The 23380-nt window shown below is 31.1% G+C and overlaps 1 protein-coding gene across 3 annotated transcripts; it reads right to left on the bottom strand.

Moving 5' to 3' along the window:
* Positions 1–1678: 1678 nt before the first annotated feature.
* LOC143235592 (RNA polymerase II subunit A C-terminal domain phosphatase SSU72-like) lies at positions 1679–22482 on the bottom strand. Of its 3 annotated transcripts, none has more exons than XM_076473830.1 (6): positions 22418–22482; positions 21549–21635; positions 8815–8958; positions 3571–3710; positions 2518–2636; positions 1679–2306 (listed from the first exon to the last, which is right to left on the bottom strand). In XM_076473830.1, exons 2-6 carry the CDS (start codon positions 21623–21625, stop codon positions 2205–2207), a joined length of 582 nt encoding a protein of 193 aa, XP_076329945.1. In that variant the 5' UTR covers positions 21626–21635; positions 22418–22482; the 3' UTR covers positions 1679–2204. The 3 variants fall into 3 exon arrangements, with proteins under 3 accessions (XP_076329945.1, XP_076329947.1, XP_076329946.1); XM_076473832.1 differs by having other exon boundaries at positions 22415–22454; XM_076473831.1 differs by lacking the exon at positions 22418–22482 and adding an exon at positions 22318–22341.
* Between the last annotated feature and the right edge of the window lie 898 nt (positions 22483–23380).

Raw genomic sequence — 23380 nt, 5'->3', positions numbered from 1 at the left:
ATATATAATGAAATTATAATCTTGTTAGACTTGTAGTTAATATTTTTGAACATACAACCTAAAGTCCTCTTTGCTCTAAGACCAGCAAGAGTTTGGATGGCTTTAGAGATTGGTCAATTATTATTTCACAATACTTTTCCTTCATGACATTGTTAAGGTTAGTCTTATCAAAATTATATTTATAATTCACATTATGATAACCTCCATACATTATTTTGCATTTATAATAATTAAAACCCATCTGTCATTTATTTGCTAAACTCACTAAATGATCTAAATCCTTTTGTAATTTACCAGAATCCTCTTCACAGTTAACAATACCCAAAACCTTAATATCATCTGCAAGTTTAAATAATTTATTACCATTCCTTCATCTATATCACTGATGTAAATAAAAAGAGCAAAGGTCCTAAGAGTGAGTCCCGAGATGCTTCATTTCTGTCATTAATTTTGATTGAACTGCACTATTCTACCTACAAAGATAATGTTCTTTTTACATATAAATCTTTTACGTTCCTGAAAATATTAAGTATACCTTTATTGCAAGTTTTGGTAGACAATAATAAATGTACTATCAGGATAATTACATACACAGTTACTGTTACAGCATAAACTTTATTATTATCTACTGAAGCCTGATCCCCTTTTATGATAACTGATGCAGTGAAATATACCTTAAAAAATGGCTTTGAGTGAATACTTCATTTGCTGTTGCTGGTTGCACTGGAAAAAATCAGCTACAGCCCAAGACCCTTTGAATTTCTAGACTAAAATGTGCTTTTGTGAAATCCTATACCATTAATTTAGGCCCATTGTGTATTATATGAAATTTCACTAAATATATAAAGATATAAAAAAATATGATTCAACTGTATTAATGTCTCATAGGAATTTAAGAGATATGGTTAGGAAACTTTACATTTAGATGAAAAACACAACATTAATTTTCAAAACAACTTATATGTACAATGTCTAACTTTTAAAAATGTATGCTTAGGACTAAGGTCCTTAACCAATTTACATGTTACCATTCCATTATGATTACCAGAATATATTCCTGGTTTCTGAAAGGTTATATTTCCATTTGATCAAAGCATTCTTCTAAATTTGTAATGACAAGAAAACCCACTTTTTAGAAGAATATATATTTTTTTCTACTTCTATTATTTTTAAAAACTTAATAACAAACTTTAAACCTTTTTTTATAAGTAAATATTTTTGATATGGAAATCAATAATCTAATTTTTAATATAAAAAACAAGTATACAGAAAAGAATTATGAACAAATTTTACATAACCTGGAATTGATTATTATATTCATTCTTTTAAATGTTTAATTTAATGATGAATCAATCACCACACTAGTTACATACAGTATTTTAGATCTAGCAGTTACAGATTATACTACACAAAACAAACAACAGTATTAAAGCTACTCTAAGACATACCAGTACAACACTAAAATGCAATCTTAACTTCTATGCCAATATAGTAGACCATATAAATATTTTAAGTGTCTCATTTGCCAGCTATCATTGGTTAATGTTATAAGTGTTTGTTCAATGCTTTAACTTTTTTGTAAACTTCAAATACTAAGTACATTCTTAAGAGTAGTAGCTCTAACTATGACTGAAAGAGGTCTGCAAGATGAACAAAAGATAAAAACAAAACAGATATATTCTTGTTGACTGCAACCACTAATCTTTTATTGAAGAAAAAAAGTTACAGGCTATTTATTATGGTTATTTGTTTATATGGATAAACAAAATAAAGTACACATAATAAATATCTTTAGAAATAGTACTGTTCTTGACATCTATAACATTTTGAGATTTTACTGCATTTGACACACACTCTTACAACAAATCTCAAGCACATTTATCTTGAATAACAAAATTTTACATGTTTTTGTAACCTTGTACTTCATTGTCACATATCGGTCAATAGAAAAAAACAACACATTTGTTTTCCTGTTCTACTTCTTGAGAAATAGAAGAACTTTTTAAAAATAATTATAATTACATTAAGTTTGACCTTTAACTCCATCCTAGGTCAACATTCTCCAACTCTCATTTTTTTTTACAGGAAGAACATGAATGTTTTAAATGTGAAGTAAAAAAATTAGAGGAAGTTCTGGTTTTATAAATAATTTCTGGACAATTAGAACAGATAACATTTTCTTTTAGCCTTAAAAGAGGTAATTGTCAATAAAATTGAATTGTGTGAAGAACTGGTTTCTGAGCTTTTGTCTCAAACATTTGAAGTAGCTCATCAATATCATTATCCAAGTCTTCAGAATCAGCCATCTGAAAAAAATAAAAATTTACAAGTATACAAAGAAATAACTGTTAATGCTTCAAAAACTGCCATTCACAAATTAATAACAAGGTGTCCTTATCTGCACTAAATAATTAGACTTCAAAAGAAAACATATACTTTAAAATCAAATAAAATTACATAATTCTTAATTTAATGTACCTGTTTAAAACAAATGTAACTTGAGTAATTATTATTTACCATTTGTGACATTTCACATATAAGAAAAGCTCCAATTGTGGCTTCCTCATGATTATCTTGAATGTCGATGTTGATGATATGTACAGGGCTGTTTTCTATTGGTGTCCTTTTAGACAATTCTGAAGCAGAATATCAGAAACAAGAAAAGACAAGAGTATATAAGGCATGCCTTTTACTTATAATACAGTTATAAGTGCATGAGGGTGGTGACAAAAAACCGTTAATCTAAATTCTATGGCATCACTATAACAGTGTTTTACAGAATAAAAACTATTGCCATATATTTTAAAGAATCTGGTTGGTTCCATAAAGTATAGATCTGTTCTGAATAATACGATTGAAATCTTAAAGCCAATGTTGGTTACTATCAAGTGTCACTTTCTTACTTGCTGTGGTTTGTTGGTGTGTATTAACAAAGTCACAATATCTAATCAAAAACACCTTACGTGTGAGAAAATGATGCGGCCAATAAAAGGATTCAGCTGTAACTTAAAGAAATAAAATCAATACTAGTGGTCAAACTGGTAGTTACATGAACAGCACTGATAAGAATTTTGTCAACCAACATGCCCACAGTTGAACAAGAAACGTTGCTTGGCTAACTAATCAATAAATAATTGCTGTAAAATTCTTATCAATGCTATAAGTGTAGCTTCAAGTTTGACTGCCAATTTTGTTTTTATTTCTTTAAGTCATACATTGAACCCCTTTTTGGGTTTTCCTTTTTTCACACCTAAGATATTTTTGATTTGATAAATTAATGTCATTATTACTAATGATCTCTGAAAAATATAAGTTAATGTTTTGTGGATACCCTTTAATTCTTATATAAAGAAATGCTACATATCACCAATTATGTAATGTAACTGTTTTACTACTGTACTTTTACACACAGAGTCAATTTTGGTGATTATTTTTCAACAATATGTTCAAACTATAAAGTTTAAACAAAACTGATTTAGAAAGGCCACCAATATGTTTATAAATATAAACAACCACATGTAAATATTCACAACTGAAATAGATATGTTTCACATCTGAGAAAACACTTACCTTCAACTACTTGGTCATAAACCCTCTCTTCTGCTGTGAAAATAACATCAAAGTTGTCCATGCAAGACTGAAATCTTTCAGGATGTGATTTAATTCTCCTATTTCTATCTAGCATGTGTAGTATTCCATTCTGTGTATATCTTACAGATGGTTTAAGGAAGTTTATGTGATCAAACTAAAATTATAATACTGCAAATAAAAGTTCATATGATTTCAGTAACCATGACATAACACTATCTTTTCTTTTACACTTTGTGAAGAAACTAAACAAGTAATAGCCACATTACCTTGCCTAATCAAGTATGACAAAATCTCCAGACAAAAATAATGGATGTTAAAGCTAAAAACTGGTTTAAACTATGCATGAAAAGATACTCAGCAAATTCTGTTAGGGATATTTTGTGTTTAAAGTTTGAGATAAAGAACAGGTAACAAAGCAAAAACTAAAATTATAATCCCTTGAGTTCATACATGAGAACATGTAGAGAAAAATGAAGAATACATATTTTCAGTTTATGACAAATCTTTCCTCGCATGGATCAAATCACTGCTTGTTTTTTGTTGTTTTTTTTAATTTTGCGCAAAGCTACTCGAGGGCTATCTGCACTAGCCGTCCCTAATTTAGCAGTGTAAGACTACAGGAAAGGCAGCTAGTAATCACCACCCACCGCCAACTCTTGGGCTACTCTTTTACCAACGAATAGTGGGATTGACCATCACATTTTCACGCCCCCACAGCTGAAAGGGTGAGCATGTTTTCAGTGCAACCAGGATTTAAACCCGCGACCCTCAGATTACGAGTCGAATGCCTCAACACGCTTGGCCATGCCGGGCCCTCAAATCACTGCAGTGTGTTGTGGCTAATTCCAGTTGGGCTTTCATTCATGGCAATTTGCTGTCATTCAACCATGCACACACACATTCATAAATCTATATTACTCTTGTAAAGTGCTACGAGAAAGGAATGTAAATGAGGAGAAAAGATAATTATTCACACATGTTCTTCATGTTGACTACATAACATTTCTGGACACTGAATAAGAAAATGAAGAATATAAGGGCATGCAAGTTTATCATGCATGACTGGCTTTCAGATTAATTTATAAACTCTGAAAAACCTTAGTTCATCATTTCACATCTTCAGCACCCTGCTTTGCTCAAGTGCTATATCTCGAAGACCACACTGAGTATTAGTACTGAATTCAATTTATTCATTTAGAATATCATAAGTTTAACAATGAAACTTTGGAACCAAGCAAAATAACCTTTGCAAAATATTTTCAAATATTAAAAGAATTAGTACATTTAAGCTAGGTAACGATCTTGATGATGAATCCGAATGATGTCTACAACACTGAAACTCCTAATGACAACATAAATATCAACAATACCACTGTGTACAAATTTGGTCTTGCAAGATGGTGATATCAATTTATCAGCAAGAAAATTAGATGAAAATTCTAAAGAAAAACGAAACATAAAAGCTTCAAGAGAAATTTATCATGATATTTCTAGCAATCATAAAGAATGTCTGGTCTGCATAAATACCATTCAAAGATGACTTCAGAGCAGAAAGAAAACTCAATCACATCTAACAAACAAACTGCTCTGGCAACTCACCAAACCTTCAGGAAAACTGATTCATCTACAGAATATACTTCTATTTAAAGAATAAAATAATTAATTCCATATGTCTGAAAAAGAATGGGCATAGACAAAAATAGGAAGTATGCATAATTTCACCATTCACATTTAATATGAAAGCCAAAAAAAAATTGTGGAACCAAGAAACTTGAGTCAACCTGAACTATAGAAAGTAAAACTGAACAGACACTGCATACTTCATTAGGGAAGGTAAATCAATTAATACCATGGAACCGTCTGTCTTTCAAATACTTGTCTAGGTTATGACCTACTGATGTTGCTATATTTACGTCTTCATTTACCAAGCATCAAATTATGACTTAAGAACCAACATGACAAAGATATCTGTCAACTTCTTCTGGACATTGCTAGCCCTTCTGATGCTAGTCAGTGGAAACAGGGCATATAATTTTGGCTTCATGCATATTGTGAGTTTTGTCTAGTGGATACAAACTGATACATGTGGAGTGAAGACAGAGATTCGTGGAACACTTTGCTGTGGCACAAGAAACAGATAGGGATCACTTTGTTTAAAATAAACATATCCTCAAAAACATGAGATATTATTAAACAAGGAAATTTTATTTAACTTCAGCAGAAATATGGATTACATCTATTGGCCATTACTCATTTTCTTACAGCTAAAACAGTCATGTTGTTGCATGACCTATGGTCGAAGGGGCATCACAAATAATTGCTTTCTGAACTACAAAAGGAGTAAGATCTGAAGTTTCAAGAATCTAGCAGAATGCATAATCTTATGCCTGCTAGATTTTATACAAGATGTTTGTAGGATGTATGCTGGATCTCATAAAAAAAAAAAGAAGAGATGCTAATCTTTTCTCAGGTGGTTAAAATAGAGTATTAAGAACACATATTTTAATAATGGTAGGAAGCTTTTGGTCAGAGAGTCTTTATCTGAGCACACAAAACCAAATTGAGTTTGAGAATCATCACAAAATAGTGCTACTTAAAGTGTAAAGGTGGCTTACATATGCATCAATGGATATTTGTAAACATATGTCAGAAACATTACACTAAGTCCTTCACTAATGTCTGAACCAAATAAAAATGAATAAGGAAACTACACAAAGAAAATGGCAATAAAAGATAACAGAGAGGTGAAGAACTAAAGAGGAAGATCATGGATAGGACTTGAAAGAGAACTCAATTCTGAATTTGGGAATTTATAAATTAATGATGAGAGAATGTTTTAATGAAAGTAAAGATTCATGTGAAAATGAAAAGAGGAAACAATTTAACTGGTGTTTCAAGATGACAGTTTGATTGTAGTCAATTTCATCTGGTGTTCCTATAATGGTCTTTATTAAATGGCTAAATTATCATGACAAATATATATACATTTATGTGTCCAATGTTTTACTTGATCATGAGAGAGATATCCTCAATCAGGGGTACTGAAATATGTTTAATGAGAGTACAGTTCCACCTAATGATTTCTTGATGTTGTTTAGTTACAACATACAGTTTTAAGGCATGAAAATTCTGGCTGTAAATGTAAAAAGAGAGGCAGATAGAGTTGCTGATGTGGTGAAGCCTTGTAAATGTGCTAACTATTACACAGTTTATAAGGAAGAAAGTATTTTGAAGAAGACAATGGTAGTGTTGGTAAAAGCTAGTTGTCAAATGTGAGGTAATGTGCCTGAGTCAAGTCAACTGAACAGTGTAGTGTCCATGTAGTCTCCATCCCTTCTGCTGGAGCTGAGTGCTGTGCATGGCAAACAGAGAATAGATCAGAGAAGTGGCAGTTTTGGAAAATATAGTGTACATGTGACTACTGTCTGATGGTGACAATTAATAGGCAGTATGGTTAGAAGTAGCTGATAAACTGGAAATTTGAGCAAGTTAGGAAGTCTTCCGATTTCTCAGACACATTTTAAAAGTTAAGATTGGCTTGAATATACATTAAGCCCGTAGATATGTTATTTAACTAATACTTCCTTCAAGATTATAAATGGACAATATGAAACCTTTAAATCCTATATACTTAGCTAGAGTTCTGACCAATTAAAACTCAGTAAACCTTATATTTGAACCCTAACTTTTGTGTATTTACAATAAAGTTCTGGTGTTGGTCAGTCTACCTTTTTCATAATTAGAATCACATCAGGAGCTTACCTCCATGTAAGAAGGCTAACAGAGCTACTAAAGCTGGAGCCATGGAGTTTGACATAATACACACCACACCCAACACCACAGCTGAAGTTGAATTGTTGGATGGTGTATTGGATATGGGAAAAGCTTGGCACAATGGTGATCAAGTTGGTTCTAGAATCATCAACAACTACAGTCTTCAACAGTAGAGGACTGACAGACTGCAAGGGCCATTAATCCAGTGGAAGACTCATTGCCTGGAGCTAAGACAAGAATCACACTGGAGAAAACCACTCTCATGAATGCCCACCAGACATTTGTGAACTTTGTGAAGTTTTAGTTTGTGTAAATGTTACAGGAAGAAGGTAAACTTTCATAAACTTCTGAATCACACTGAGTTTAAAATCAATTGGATTTACAGTTAATTTTAATTGTTGGTCTAAGGGGAGGCCCACAAAAGAGAAATGGGAGGGCTATAGTATACAGGCAAACTATATGCTCCTACCATGCGAAACTGTTGAATAGTTATGTACTGTCATGATGGTAGCAAGTGGTTCAAGGTGTTTAACATTATGTTATTTGAAGTTCACTCTTTGTTCTTTTGGTAGATGATGTATTTTGCCCACAGGGATATTTCAGTCTGTATTTTAGGTTTATATTAACCTATATAGTACAGGAATATCCTTTGCTGGCTGAACCTTTGATGTTAGTTAGATAAGATAAATGACCAATTTTATGAGACAAAAGAGGTCACAAGAAAATGCCATTTACAAAAACAAAGCAATACAACATTTACTTTCTTTATCAATTTCTCTCACTCATTTCCAGTGCATAATTACTGTCATGTTCAGGATTGTAATATTTTGACTCAAAAGTAACAAAACCAGAATGTTGAACATGCAATTTAGTTTTTTCTCTCTCTTTCCCTATTTTTATGAATAAACATTCTGGTCGTTTACTTAAAATGTGCCCAGCCTACTTCTTTACATATCAAACAGAACACTCAGTTAAAATATCTCACACACAAGAAATGTCATTATTTTCTTCTAGATAAATTCTGCAGTTATTGTGGAAGTTTTATCTAATATCTATGAGGAAATCAGTTTTTAGCTGAAAATGCTACACAACTTACCTTTAACCACAATTTAGGTAAAAACAAACAAACATCATAAATAAAAGCTTTCCTTAGATCCAATAATGACCAAATCTTGTCTTAGTATAAGACTAGTGCCCCAATTAAAGCTTACTTTCAGAAGAAAACCTTGGGATTTAGAAATCTTGTTCAAGCATGGCATTAACAAAAATTAAGCTTATTTGGTACTTGCTAAAACAGTATAGCATTTTCAGTGGAAGTTTCTGTGAACGTCTTTAGACCTCAGTATCAAAACAATCAAAGATTTTGAGTTTCAATACAAATGGGTAATGACTTAACAGGCTTTAATACATATTTTATAAACAAATATATATCAATTTTTTAAAGGATACAAACTCTTATCTTTGGATAACAAATCTTGGTACATTTGTTCATAAGAAATACCAAAGTCATACACATTAGGCTTATCTGGAGATGGTCCAGGTAGTTTTACTTGATTCCCAGACCCAAATGATCTGACTTTAAAACCTTTCTTACTGAAAAAAAAGAAACAAAGAAAATTTCATTGTTAATGAAACTGGTCATTCAATAACACCTATTTAGCTACCATAATATTCCTGCAAAAGTCACAAATTAATGAGCTTGAAGAATGAAATTTAATTATCATAGAATGAAATTTAATTATCATACATATTAACTACAGTATTTATCCAAACAGATAGACACAACTTTAAATTTTACTTTTACACAAAATAATGTTTAACTAAAAACCAGGATATTGTTATTTTTCCAGTTGAGAAATAAAATTGAAGTCGAACTATAATCATCATTTGACAAAGTTGCAAGAGTGATGATTTTAATCATGGCAATGTACTTGATGAACAATAAACTGGCTGGTCAACTAATGCTCAAAAATTTCCAAATGTTTTCAAATTAATTGCAACTATGAGTGAGCAAAGACATTTATTTTTATCTTTTACTATAAACAATGTAACATTTCCGAATGTTTACTCCTCTTTTAAAACTATTTTCAAATCTCAACCATTATTTATAAATTATAACAAAAGTAATATTTTCCTTTTTAATTTTAACTTCACATTCAACAACAAACACAATAAAACTATGTCCATCTGTATTTTGTCTGTAGGTGTTCTGTCTGCTAGTTTTTTGTTTACATTAAAACTTCAAATTCAACACAGGAGTTGCTGATAAAGTAACAATTTAGAAAGTCCCTGCAAAAGGTTAGTACCTTGGCCAGTAATTTGTCAAATATAATACTTGAAGATGCTTTTCTTCCTTCTAAATTAACATTTTTCTTATCTTAAAAGGTATTTCAGATAACTACTTACCACCTCTTAACAAAATCAAGAGCTATTACCTATCACCACTGCCAAAACTATTTTTCCAATGGGCCATGCCTTGAACAAAATTTCCACTCAAATATGTATTATCATGTCCTATCATACTCTGTGATGCAAACAGCATTATGCTACAAACACTCTAGCAATATGAGGGTGACACATCCATCATGTCAGCAGTCTAATCAACTATATTATTACAAGCACATTCTTGGTAAAGCAAAAGAAACATACTGGAAATGGGGAAAAATAGCAGTTGATTCAATGGAAAGGTGATGAGTCATCTCAAATACATTTTCAGGTAAGGAAAATGTTAACTTCTCAAAACCTTTATTCACCCCTGCACAGAACTGAGAATTAAAACCTCACATAGATGCTCGACTGATCAGCATAAATGAAGAAAAGTGAAAATACAAGCTTCTTTCTGAGATTATAGTGTCAGAAAAGGAAACCCATAACCAGTATATCATCCACTAGAGGAGGGAATCTAATGAGGCATACTCGGTGGTAGACTGCATCATTCTCATACAGGGAATACTTTTCATCCATTACTGGTGAGAAAGAAAAAGATATTTTGTTCAGGAATAAAAAGGAGACAGGAGTAGTAACAACCATACAGAAAAGAAAGAGAAGGAAATATGATTAGAAAAAAAGAAGAAGATCATCCTGTCAGGTAGCCAAAGTCCTGGAGAGAAAATAACAGTCAGGTAATATAATGACCCAGTCCCTGGGACAAAATATCAGGGCAATATCTTCTACAACTGAGAAGCAGAAGAAAATGTATCTTTAGGAAAAGATGGTCAAATGTTCAACTATAAGATGCATGGGAGCCATGAGAAGGTTCTAGTCCAGAAGAAGAGAATTACTGACAAGAAATAATTTGAAAATGCCCATATGAATTAGAGAAACAAACAAACAAACAAACAAAAAGGCCAGAGGTCAGATGGAAAGTCATTGATGACAGAACATACAGAAAAGAGAAAAGACCAATAGTGATTCAGAATATCTACAGCCAGAGCTGCAGTCTTAGACTACTAAACAAAAAAGTAGATACCTGATGATAAAGGAACTGGCAATTTAGTCTATAAGAGTACTTTTAAAGTGGAAAAAGCACTGAAACACCAGAGGATATAGTAACTACACTGTGGTAAAGATATGGTCTCGATGAGACAATCAATCCACCACCAAATTTGATGTTAATGGAACGTGACAGGACAAAAATCAAAATTTGGTATTCATGGGCCTGAAATGTCAGTGTAGTTGTCTACATAGATCATAACAAGATGATCAGAGAGACAAAGATATCAAGCCCATTGAGCAGCCAACATCTTACAGACAATGAGATAAAAACACTGCTCTTTTGGACACCAGACTCTTGAAAAATTGCAGGTGTCCAGAATTGCACTCCAATTGGACTAAAGAAACACATAGTGTCAAAACTTCTGGTTCCATAATAGTAGATCTAAACGTTTAGACTCCTTTACACATTATTTTGTATTAACCAACTATTATTATCCTATAAACAATCTTCTAAACCCTTTTGAACAATTCAATGTTCTTCATAAGATAAGGAGGTATAGACTAAAAGCTATACTCCAAATGTGGCCTAATCAATGATATAATAAAATTTTTAGACCTGTATTCAATATTTCTGTAAATAGAACCTAAATTTCCTCTTACCTTGACCTGTATTCAATATACATTTCTTTAATACAAGGTTATTCCTACCAAATTTATTTGTTCATCTAATCACATTTCTTTAGTACACAGCCAGCAATACCAAAGAACTTAATATCATCAACTAATTTACTGGTCATTCCTTCATCTGTAATATTGATGTAAATCAAAAAGAGGTACCTCCACTTGTGACATTAGGTTAGATTCACTTAATTCTATTTTTTAAAAAATTCTGCTTTCTTCCATCAAGACACTTTTTGATCTAATGTCCACCCTATCCCTCACAACTAGAGATTTTTTTTTAAACAAGTCTTTTATGTGGAATCTTGTCAAAAGCTTTCTGAAAATTTAGATGCAAATTACACCATTACCCTCATCTACATAAGCACTAACTTATTCAAAGAATGTTAAAGATCAGTAAGACAAAAGTTTTCCATTGTGAAACCATGCTAAAATTTTAAATGTTTATTATTCTTTAAAACTCACAATTTTTCCTTAATGAGCTCAGAATTGATGCAACAACCTTGTCTCTGTCTATCAATTTTATATACCATTTTCAATATCCTAATAACATGTTTAAAAACACTCTAGATTTTATACAGTCCTCTAAGTCTCCTATTACAGCATTTAATTTAAACTTCTTACATTTATGATGCTTTCCTTTACTTTTATCCCTTATATAATTTGTGAGTCAACCTGGTGTTTTACTTTCACCCATCTTTTTTTTTTTTGTTTAATAAGGAACACATCTATCTAGAATATGTAAAAGTAATATACAAAATTTTTCCATATTTGATTAGTAACTCCAATATACTTAGCAGCCCAATCCAAAACAGATAATTCTTTTCACCTTTATTCAAAATTTATAACCAAAAATTTCATTATTCCTTAATTTAAAATGTAGTCAACAATTAAAACCTAATTAAGCAATGGTCACTGTTACCTAGATCTTCTCTGGTCTCCATCCTCTCAACAACTTCTGTGTTAGAAGTTAACACTATATCAAAAATAGCACTGACATTAGTAAATTCTGTGATTACATGATGAAGAAAAGTATATTGAACAATTTCTATAAACCTGTTTGTCTCATGATTTGGCTCTAAAATTTCCCATTCTTTGACTGAAATTAAAATCTTCCATAATCATGATGCCGTTAACAGATGACATCTCAAGAGCACTATAGGTTTTCATTAATCAGTTTTATTTTCTGTGCAATAAAAAATTTCAACTAAAACCTTGCTTCCCATAACCACTGGCAGAAACTCAGATTAAACCTCCCTGTAATTACTTTTACTCCCTTAAGTTGAAAAAGATGTAACTCACATTTTACATATAAAGCTACCTTGCTACCTCTTTTTAGTACTCTATTCCTATCGAATAATTAGTAACCATGTATTTCAGACATTTTTGTCATCAAAATTGTCTACATTTAACCATGTTTCAGTTATTCCCTATTTTATCAATACTGTCTGTTCCAACCATTGCTCTAAAGTCCTCTATTGTATTTCCTATATTTATAGCATTACAATAACAATTTCCCCTCCTCCTTGTTTTTATATAGTATTTGTTTCTCTTTGTATCTTTCTTTTGTATTCAGTTTATTTCTGCACTCACTATTGTCTAGTGCTAGTTTAGAGCTACTCTTACAGCTTGGCCCTAGTTACTTAAGTGTAAATACACTCCAAAAATCTCTATTTCCAATTAAATTTATACTTCCCAGCTAATTCTTACATATAAACATACCAGCTGCAGTACTTGTTGCATGGACAGAAGTTATGTAAATTCATAATTGATGAAAGGTTATCTCAGCACACAAAAAGTTGCTTCCTTTATAGATAAATGTAAAAAATGAAAAAAATGCCCATGAAAACTGCAAACAAAATGTGAAACTACAAGTTTTCATGTATCTTCACCTGGACTCAATGAACCTCCATATTCCTCAAAATTTCGTCATATATCCCAAAAATAGATTGACTGTACTGCAAAACACATCTAATGATGCCATCTGTATCTAAAAATGACTATTAGAGGAAATCAGCGGGTCCAGCGATCCTACACTGACCGCCATGCTAAAAATATTGTAAAATGACCATTTGTTTCAATTAATTTGCACAAGGGTGTACACCCTCTGAAGTACAGACATACAACATACAATACTGTTGTATAGAAGCCTAGCATTCAGATATGGTAACCTAGTTATATACAACGTTTGGAAAACAAGGGGTTGACCTGTTGTTCCACAAACTTTCACAGTCACTAAACTTCAAAATAAAAATTTAGCCTATTCTTAAAACTAATTTATATGTCCACTACTCTTTCTTCTCTCTCTCTCTATATATATATACACATACATACTTTGTTTGCATTTAGTTCATTCTGGCACTTATTACTATCTAGTTGTAGTTCAAAACAACCCTTACAGCTAAGTTAATAACCTTGAAAATAAACTTTACCCTAGCTACTTATAGGTAAATCACCTATTTAAAAAACATTCTCTTTTTCCAATTGAATTTATACCACAAATTCTCCAGCCAATCTGCTCATTCTAACATATTAGCATAAGTTTAGCATTTAGCTCTAATAACCTACTTACAATTTATGGACAACAAGGGACTCTTGGTCTACTTAAGAATTTCAGTCACTGAACTTCAAAATAAAAATTAAGCCTACCTTAGAACTAATTTGTTTTGTTCATCCACAACTCTTCTTCTCTATATCTTTTTTTTTTTTTCATTTAGTTTATTCTGGCACTCATTACTGTGTAGTTCTAATTTAAAGTTCCCCCTACAGCTAAGTTAATAACCTTGAAAATAAACTTCACCCTAGCTACTTAAATGTAAATCATCCATTCCAAAAAAAAACAACTCTTTTTCCAGTTGAATTTGTACCACAAGTTATCTAGCCAATCATTACATGTTAACAATAAGCCTAGCATTCAGCTCTGATACCTACTTGTATTCCATACAATTTATGAACAACAAGGGATTATTAATCCACCTAGACTTTTCCATTCCCTAAACTTCAAAATAAAAATAAAAACACTCAAAGCTAGTCCTTATTATTCATATATTTATTAATAAGTCTCTTCAATGCACTAAATCTATCACATCTGAAGGAAATCCATTCCAAAGGTCAACCACCTTATTAGAAAAATAAAACTGAGAATGACCTCTACCTTGTAAAAATTTATATTTGTGTTCCTTAGCCCTACAATTATTAGCATTAAGTATCAAAAAGATGAAGCATCCACACTATCAATGTCCTTTATACTCTTAAACACTTCAATCAGATCCCATATAATGCTCCATTTTTCAAGAGGAAATTTCAGAGATCATTCCCCAATGTTATCTGGTCCAGGAGCTTTATAATTCTTCAAACTTTCCAATTTTTTTCTTAACAAGCTTAGAATTTATGTGATTATCTTGTCTCCACCTAGTAAATGTTCAGGATGATCGATATAAACTCATCCTCACAGTTAAGTCTCTGAGGTATCACAGGCAGAATTACTGCTCTTTCTTCAAGTGCCTTTAAAGTGGACTTTAACAAGTCCCTGTACTTGTTAATTAGCTTCTTTGATCGACCCTTCCCAACATGACTGTTTACTGTATCACTATCATTTATACTCTCCACCATTGCCTCTGAATAGTAAAATCTAATTCTTTTCTCACCATTTATCCATAAGACTTCTATCCATGTACAGTATCAAAGTGTCACCTATAAATCAAAACCTCCTCAAGTTTTCATTCTCATTCTATGTTTCTCTTGTTTGTCCTTCTCGCAGTTACTCTTATGCACAAGTAAATGCTGAAATCTGTTACTTAACAGAATCTACTCATTACAATTAAATCCACTACTTACATCATTAATGGTACCATTTATGTTTTCCTGAAATTCACATTATTAGCTGCTTTTTTCCTTAACAGTAAAAATTTATGTTCCTTTTTGTATCCTTCTGCCACTTCCCATAGTTTACACTCCTGTTCTTCTGGCACCTGTAGTTCATTTAGGTTAGTCTTCAATTTCTATTCCAATTTGCAAAATCTACAAATTGCACATCTTCATCAATAGTATCCTTTAAATTTTATGCCAGTCTTAAGTATCCAAACAAAACCCATTCCTTGCACCTTATAAACTGTGAGTGCTTCAGATCCACACTCCTTTAACCACTGTACCCTGAAAATAAATAAGCACTAAATACAACTAGCTTACAAATACCATCATAAAGCCTAACATCTGATGAGAATGAAGTATATTACATAACTTAAATCAGTACTTTATATTCAAACTAAAATCATTATGTGTATCATTAAAATACAGAAGAAACAAATGACTAGTCCCTAAATGATTCTGTTTGTTTTAGTAAAGCATCAAGTGAAACTGTCCATTTTATATGGTCAGTTCTTGAGTCACATTCTCAATGCTGTCACTTAGACTTAATTCAAGTGTCATGTCTAACAACCTCTGGAGTGCCAAGTCTGAATCAAAACAAGTTGCATGCAATATCAAACATAACAATTTTAAACACCAGAATTAAATCACTTCATTTCTTGTATACTTTGAAAAATGTTATTTTAAATTTTAAGCCACAGGGCCAATCTCTGCACACTTTTTCACAAGTTGATATTTTTGCTATTTACAGTAAAGGTGTTAAAACCACACACAGTATTCTACAAAAGACCTATCAGAGAATTCTGCAAAATCATAATAACTCTAAAATTTTAAATATGTTTCTTTCATCAATCTAAACATTAAGCCATTATTAATGATTAAATGAAATTTTTTTCACTGCAATAACTTTAACATGTATTAGAAGTGGACTTCATCTTAAAAATTACTCTCAGATGGAGACAAAGTCTGGCAATATATTCTCCTATCTCACTTGCAGTCAGTGATAGTTTTTGGGAAACTTTTAAAATCAAAATTGTTTATTTAGATGGATGTGAAAATAATAATTCTTGAAGCTCATAGTTAACAACACTTTGTCTTTTGGCAAAAAAAAACAATATTGTTAATTTGCGACTAAAACATACAGCTACTAAAGCTGTCCCCAGATATTAAAAGCTATGGTTATTTAGACCTCAAAATGTTAAATATCAGATTTACAAACACTATTTTTTTTAAGTATTATGAAAGTGAAGGCTTTTTTCCCTTTAACTTACTACACAAACAAATGGACAGAAATGGTCAGTTGGTTTTTACAACCTCATAAAAAGTAATTTTGAAATGAAGTAAAACAATATATAAATCTTTACTTTTTAATGTTTTTCACACAAGAGCCATGAGATTAACTCAGTTAACATAAATAATTATTCTCTTATGAGCACCGATTACAGCAATCAGTATCACAAAATAACAGACTAATAAACTTACTAATAAATCCATTAATGTCACAAAAATGATCTACTAACTGAAATTAGTGTTTGTTATTTTAGATTATTCCAACTATTTTAGTCTCATTTGATTGTACATAACTCTTTGAATTTGTCAATGTATGAACAAATCATACTTTGTTATCAAAAATCATTAATTATCCAGTTCTAGTTGATATAGCTTTGAACATGTATATAGAGTACATTTTCATGACTAAACTTCTAGTTCTATATGTTAATTTCCATTTCTATGGTGCTTGTTTGTTTCTACTAAAATGAACAATATGATTACGATAAGAATTTAAATATGGTGTCCAAAATCCTATTAGTTATTTTATTCGCTATAACATTACTGTGAAATAAAACATTCAGATAAATTCCCTTCCATATCCAACCAAACAGACTGAGAAAGTGATATAACAGTAGAGTCTTAACAGTGATACAACCTTTATAATGCACACAGTGATGGACTAATGATGTAAAGAAGTGTAATTAAAGTAAAAGGGAACAATAAAGACAATTAAAGAAAGGAACCATAATAACTTGTTAGAGATACAACCTGTACTTAATAACTGGGATGAAATTATAAGTTGGTCACTAAGGTTGAATGCTAGGATTAGGTTAATAAGTAAATTTGAACAGACTGACCAGTTGGACTTGTGAGATCAGTCCAATGGGAGAATGGAAAGTGCAAATAGCCTTGTTGCATTGTGCTAAAGAATATTCAAATAACCAAACCAATATCAGAAAAGAGCTTTTGAAAAAGATGGTTTACATTTAAATAGGGTAGAGGCTGGTTTGTTTGCAATGGTTATCGACTCAGCTGTAAGGGAAGTTTTAAGATAGGGTAAGATAATACTGAAAACCAGGATAAACTAAATGCAAGAAAAAATTATATGCAGAGAGACATTTAGCAGGAATAAAGTATAAATACAGTTTTAAACAAAAACTTTACTGTTATTACTGTCATATTAGAAGAAATAACATAGGTGGCTTTAGAGCACTGGTGGGAATCAAGGATTTTGATATAATGGAAATAAATGAAACATGGGTAAATGTAGACAATTTTGATGGTAAAACTTTCTCCAAAATACAGGATTACAGGTTATATAATAAGAGTACTCATGAGAGGAGAGAGAAGAGCTTTCATGTTAAAATGTGAGTCACTTCCTGTTGAAATTGAGAATATCAAAGATAATAGCAAGGAGATGGAATCCATTTGAGTTTCTGTTAGTGGATATAGATGGAAAAGGCTTATAGCATATATTTTTTACAGATTACCAGATGCTACTGGTGAAATTAATGAGAAACTTTACAATGATAATAAGATTTTAGCTGTTAACAAGATCACAATTATCAGTGATTTTAATTTCAGACACATTGATTGTGAAACATTACAGTCAAATCATGTTAAGGGATTGTATTTTTATCATCATCTTTATTTTTTTTGCATTTAATGCTGAGAATAGTAGGGCTAATGGACAGATACAATTTTCACAGGATGGATGTCATCCATATTAAGTCTTAATTTTCTAACTGGAAACTTTGTGACTTCTAGAATGGATTTCTTTCAGATGTGGTAAAAGCAATATATTTAAGGGAATTCTTAATAAATATTTGAGTTATTATGATCAGTTATGAATGTTTTATTGTTATTTCAAAGTTTAGTTTAGTCAGGAATGGGGAAGGCCTACATGGGCCAACAGGTCCTTTGTTCCCGTAAATTATATAAGCTATGCTAAACTAATTGCTTATTGATGAGTATAGTACAATGGATGGCAACTGCCTGTTGTAAAAAAAAACACAAGTGAAGACAAAGAATGGAAAAATTTTGAAATGTTGCCCTCTACAAGTTTCTTGTTGTTGTTGTTGTTTTTACAATAGGCAACTGCCACCCATTCCAGTATATTAATCATGAATACTTTGCCTAAATAAAACAAAGAATAATTGACAATTTTGACACAAGACTTGAGGAGTTAGAACAGTGAAAAATAGTAATAATCAGAAACATTTATTTTTATTAATTGAGTCATAAAATTCATAAAGCTGAAGCACCTAAATTACGTTGATAATAATAATTATAAATCATATTGGCAATACTTGAATTGTTGGAATAATTAAAAACAGTGATAATCAGAAACATAAATTTCACTTAGTTGATTATTTTATAATTCTAACCGATGTAATCAATGCTCATAGGTGATCGACTGCATTGCTCGAGTCACGTCTAGTTATAGTATAAACAACTAAATACTGTGCTCAAGACAAAATACCTCAAAACATTAAACACCTTATAAAGCCCTTTGTATTCATAACTAGAATATATAAGAAAAAAGAAACTCCTATAAATATCACAAATATACAAAGACAAACCTATTTTCTCAAGCAGTTCAATTTCTCACAAATTATAAAATCAAAAGTCTATGAAAATATCCATATACTACTACATTGTTTACACTATTAAGAAATCAACTAAAAATATCCAAACAAATAGCAGCCTTCTCATTAAACATGTTGTTAACTAAAACCATGAATACTTATACACTAGTGAATATTAAAGACTTACAGTAAATTAGCAAGTTGTAGGACATAAAGATGTCAACCGACTAATGAAGAGCTACAACTCTTTTTACCAAAACAAACACTTACAGTCAGTCACTAAACTAAATAACACTGCAAACATATTAAGAAAATCAAAGAATTAAAAATCTGGAAAATGAACAAGATAATTACACAGAAGCAGGAAAACTGCACTAAAAAGAAATATTTCATTCCTCATCAGATTTTAATCTATCTGTTGAGAAAATAAAATAACAAAAAACAAACAAATACTGAAGCTTTCTGACAACTTGAACACAAACATAACTGCTAAAACATTCAACATCATTCTAGTGTCAATCTTACCAAGGCAGACTCTTGATTAAAAAGTACAGTACAAGCCTACTATTAGCTAATAAATTCTTGATAGATTAATAGTTAAACATTAGAAAATTAATAAAACTTCTCTGAATCACCTAAGTGAACATGATTTATTTGAACCTGATACCATTCTTAAGATTTACTTTACTCATAACACTCAAAAATAATATGAATAACTACTGTTTTGGAACTTTTGACATTAATAAATTGTAAGTATTGTTTTTTAAGACTTAGAACTTTATAATTTATGAAGTAATTAAAATAATTTTATTTAAATGTGAAATGAAACTTGTTCAACTTATTTCAAACAAATGTATAAGGATATTTATTATTTCTTTTTTTAAAACTTTCTACAAAAAGTAATTTGAAAAAAAAACTTTACAAAAAGATTCCAATTTTAAAAATTATCTCAATAAAAATGATTATTTCACTTCTCTATACTGCAGTGGAGCTGTTCAAGTCCACAGCTTGTTTCAATTTAAGCACAAAGCTACACAATGGAGTATCTGTGCTCCCATCATGGGTATCGAAAATTTGGTTTTGAGCAGAGTGAGTCTGCAGATATACCACTGTGTCAGGCCTATAGTGTTCAAATCAATGAATAAACATTTTTACATGAACTAGTTTGAATTGATTAATACCATATTTTCTTCCAAAGTTTTGAGTTATAGTCACAATTTTTATTGGTAGAAGAGTATTAACATGATAAATTCAGTAACACAAACTTTTCACAAACTGCCTTGTACAATAGCAACCTTTTAAAAATACTTTTATACTATATATTGTAAAACAATACACATCAGTAAATATATTTGAAATTAAAACTTCTCTATTCAGTTGTCTTAAACAGACACTGGTCTATAGACTGGCATTTGCAAACTACTGTGCTGGACTACTCAACACTACTTATTCCTAATGTTACACATCAACCAATACTAAATCAGATAATGAAAGTCTATTTAGTTTTTCTAGGTTTTGGATTAAAATTTCTTGATTTTATTTTTCACTTAAAAATACATTCATGTTTCCTCTTATTCAAAATATAGTAAGGCTTTACAAAGATCACAAATTTTTTAAGAAAAACCTGTGGAATAGTCAGCAATATTATATTTTTCCCAAATTCTAGTAAAGCAAAGAAATTAGTTCTATATTTAAACATTTAGAATAAAGTGACTTTACAGAGATGGCCCAGATCTCTTCCTGTCATACAATAATACAAATGTACAAAACAGGCATTACTTTAAACAAGTATAAAATATTTCAGGTTGACATTGAGGTAGTAACGTTTTGGTTATAAAGAACAGATAGAAAAATATCAATACTTTTCATTTTTGATGCTTTAATTTTTTATTCTCTTCTCAAGAAAACAATCTTACAAATTAGTGAAATAAAATTCAAAAAACAAGATATTTTTAGTCTAGCCAAATCTTATTTTCTTCATGGTCAAGAAATTTTGGAATTTAATTCACTTCTAAATTTCAAAAGAAATTATCATTCATACAGATAACAAAAAAAGCAAAAACATTTTTAAACAGCAATGGAAGTAAACACTCGTACTGTAGTGCAGATAACTTTAGTTAAATGTAATACCTTGTTGGAGATATTATCCTTGATCTTGACAGTAAAAATTTCCTTAATAGATATTTTTCTTATGTAATTATTTCAATGATACTAATTACCAAACATGTTGCATGACAAATAACTTAAGTAACATTAATTTTTCACTCTTAAAATACCAAAAAACATTGTTTTAATCACTTGGTTTCAATTACATGACATAAAATCTTCCTATTTTAGTCTCACCTCAAAAAGGCATGAGCTTCCATGCTTCGATTTTGATTACTTGAACAAACAACAGCAATTTTGAGATCATTTATCATTTTTCTGGACCTGTAAAAATGCAATCTTTTAAATTGAATGATATTAGCTAGTTCGTGTTTGCTGTTAACATGTATCTACCCTCTACTCTAGTTATAGTTTAACTTGTGACTTTCAGAACTCCCTAAATTTTTTACAAGTACAATTTAAATTTAATAAGTTAAGCCAATATGTTGCTTTGACTTACTATTTACAAGATTTTATGTTAAATACATGTTCAAATAAAGAGTATTATTTAACTAACGCTATCAGTCCAATAAACAGAAACTGCAAAGGCCATTGTCCCAGTATATGAAAATTAAAAAAAATAAAAATTTATCGTATGAAACTAATTTCATAACGTAATATCTGTCATCCGTTTTATTTCACAATATAGATTTACTATTAGTAACCTATAACAACAGAGCCTCTAGTGGCTCTACTTCACAGATTCTTTTTTCAATTTCACCTCTGGTGAAAAACTAAATCTGTAAAATATGCATACAATAATTTAATAACAATACAATGATGATAGTGTAATACTATTAGTAACAATTAGTATGTTACACTATCGGACTTTTTCACAAAATTTCAGTATTTATACTACAAAATGCAGTTTGCACGGCTCGAGCACAGACACTGAAAATAAAAATTATAATCATCTCAGAATTTACAGGACTCATAAACAAACAAACAAACGAGAAGCATATTTTACACATAGCAGAATTTCTTTATGCTTTAAAACATTCCAAACGATGCAAATATACATTAAAAGTCCCCTATTACTAAATTAACAGCACACTGCTGCTTACTACCTTCTCCACTCGCTGACACCATTATACAATACGCCACCTCGAAATTAAATTATAAAACAGAAAACAATTTTGTTTTACTATTAAAATTTCAATTTATGGTAAACTAGCTGGAGTACTTATTCCCTTGACAGTTTGCGTTTTTTTTTTTAAATTTGCATGAAACTATATGAGGGCTATCTACGCTAACCGTTCCCTAATTTAACAGGTAAGGCTAGAAGAATGGTAACTTGTCTTCACCACCCAACGCCAACTCCTGAATTGCTCTTTACCTTCCAATTAAGGGGATTGACTATCACAATCCGCGAATTCGGGATTCGAATCCGCGACTCTAAGATTATGAGTTGAGCTCTGTAACCACCTGGGCATGCCGGGCCGTTCCCTTGACGGAAGGTATGCAAAATTATTATTAATAAAAGGTTATCTTAGAGCAGGGGTGTGCAACATTTTTCGTCGGTGGGCCATATAACCAACTTCATCAATCAAGCGGGGCCACTTAAAAAACAAGCTTATTCGTGTACATGCACAATAAATTAAAAAAAATTCTCAAAATGCAAGCAATAATATTTTATATTTTTGCATGAGTGATCATTTTAGTGCAACACTTGAAATTTAGAGTCCTTGCAGAGCTTGTCAATATCAGCTTTGACAGAAGTGGTTGCCACTCTTAACTGACTGGTCAAATGTTCATCAGTCAGCTGACTTCTACATTTGGTTTTGATGAGCTTCATTTTGGAGAAAAATTGCTCACAGCAGTAGGTGCTACCAAAAAGGGAGCCAATTCTTTGTGCATGACGGGACAAATTGGGAAACTTTTCACGTACACAGAGTTTGTAAAGTCTAGCAAACTGTTTTCAGAGAATTTCCTTTTAGTGTCCATGTCAGCCTGCAGTTCAATGAGTTCCATTTGGCAATCATCAGGACTGTCTTCCACTGCCAAATCAAAAGGTTGAGCGAACAATTTCA

This window comes from Tachypleus tridentatus, chromosome 12, assembly GCF_004210375.1.
Source record: "Tachypleus tridentatus isolate NWPU-2018 chromosome 12, ASM421037v1, whole genome shotgun sequence".
Taxonomy (NCBI): domain Eukaryota; kingdom Metazoa; phylum Arthropoda; class Merostomata; order Xiphosura; family Limulidae; genus Tachypleus; species Tachypleus tridentatus.
This window is presented reverse-complemented; position numbering and strand designations above follow the sequence as displayed.

Coding starts and splice junctions, on each gene's coding strand:
- LOC143235592 (XM_076473830.1), bottom strand. CDS start 21,625: ATGATAAATGATCTCAAAATTGCTGTTGTTTGTTCAAGTAATCAAAAT. Junction 8,959..21,548: donor GAAGCTCATGCCTTTTTGAG/GTGAGACTAAAA, acceptor CTTTTTTTTCAG/TAAGAAAGGTTTTAAAGTCA. Junction 2,307..2,517: donor TATGTGAAATGTCACAAATG/GTAAATAATAAT, acceptor TATTTTTTTCAG/ATGGCTGATTCTGAAGACTT.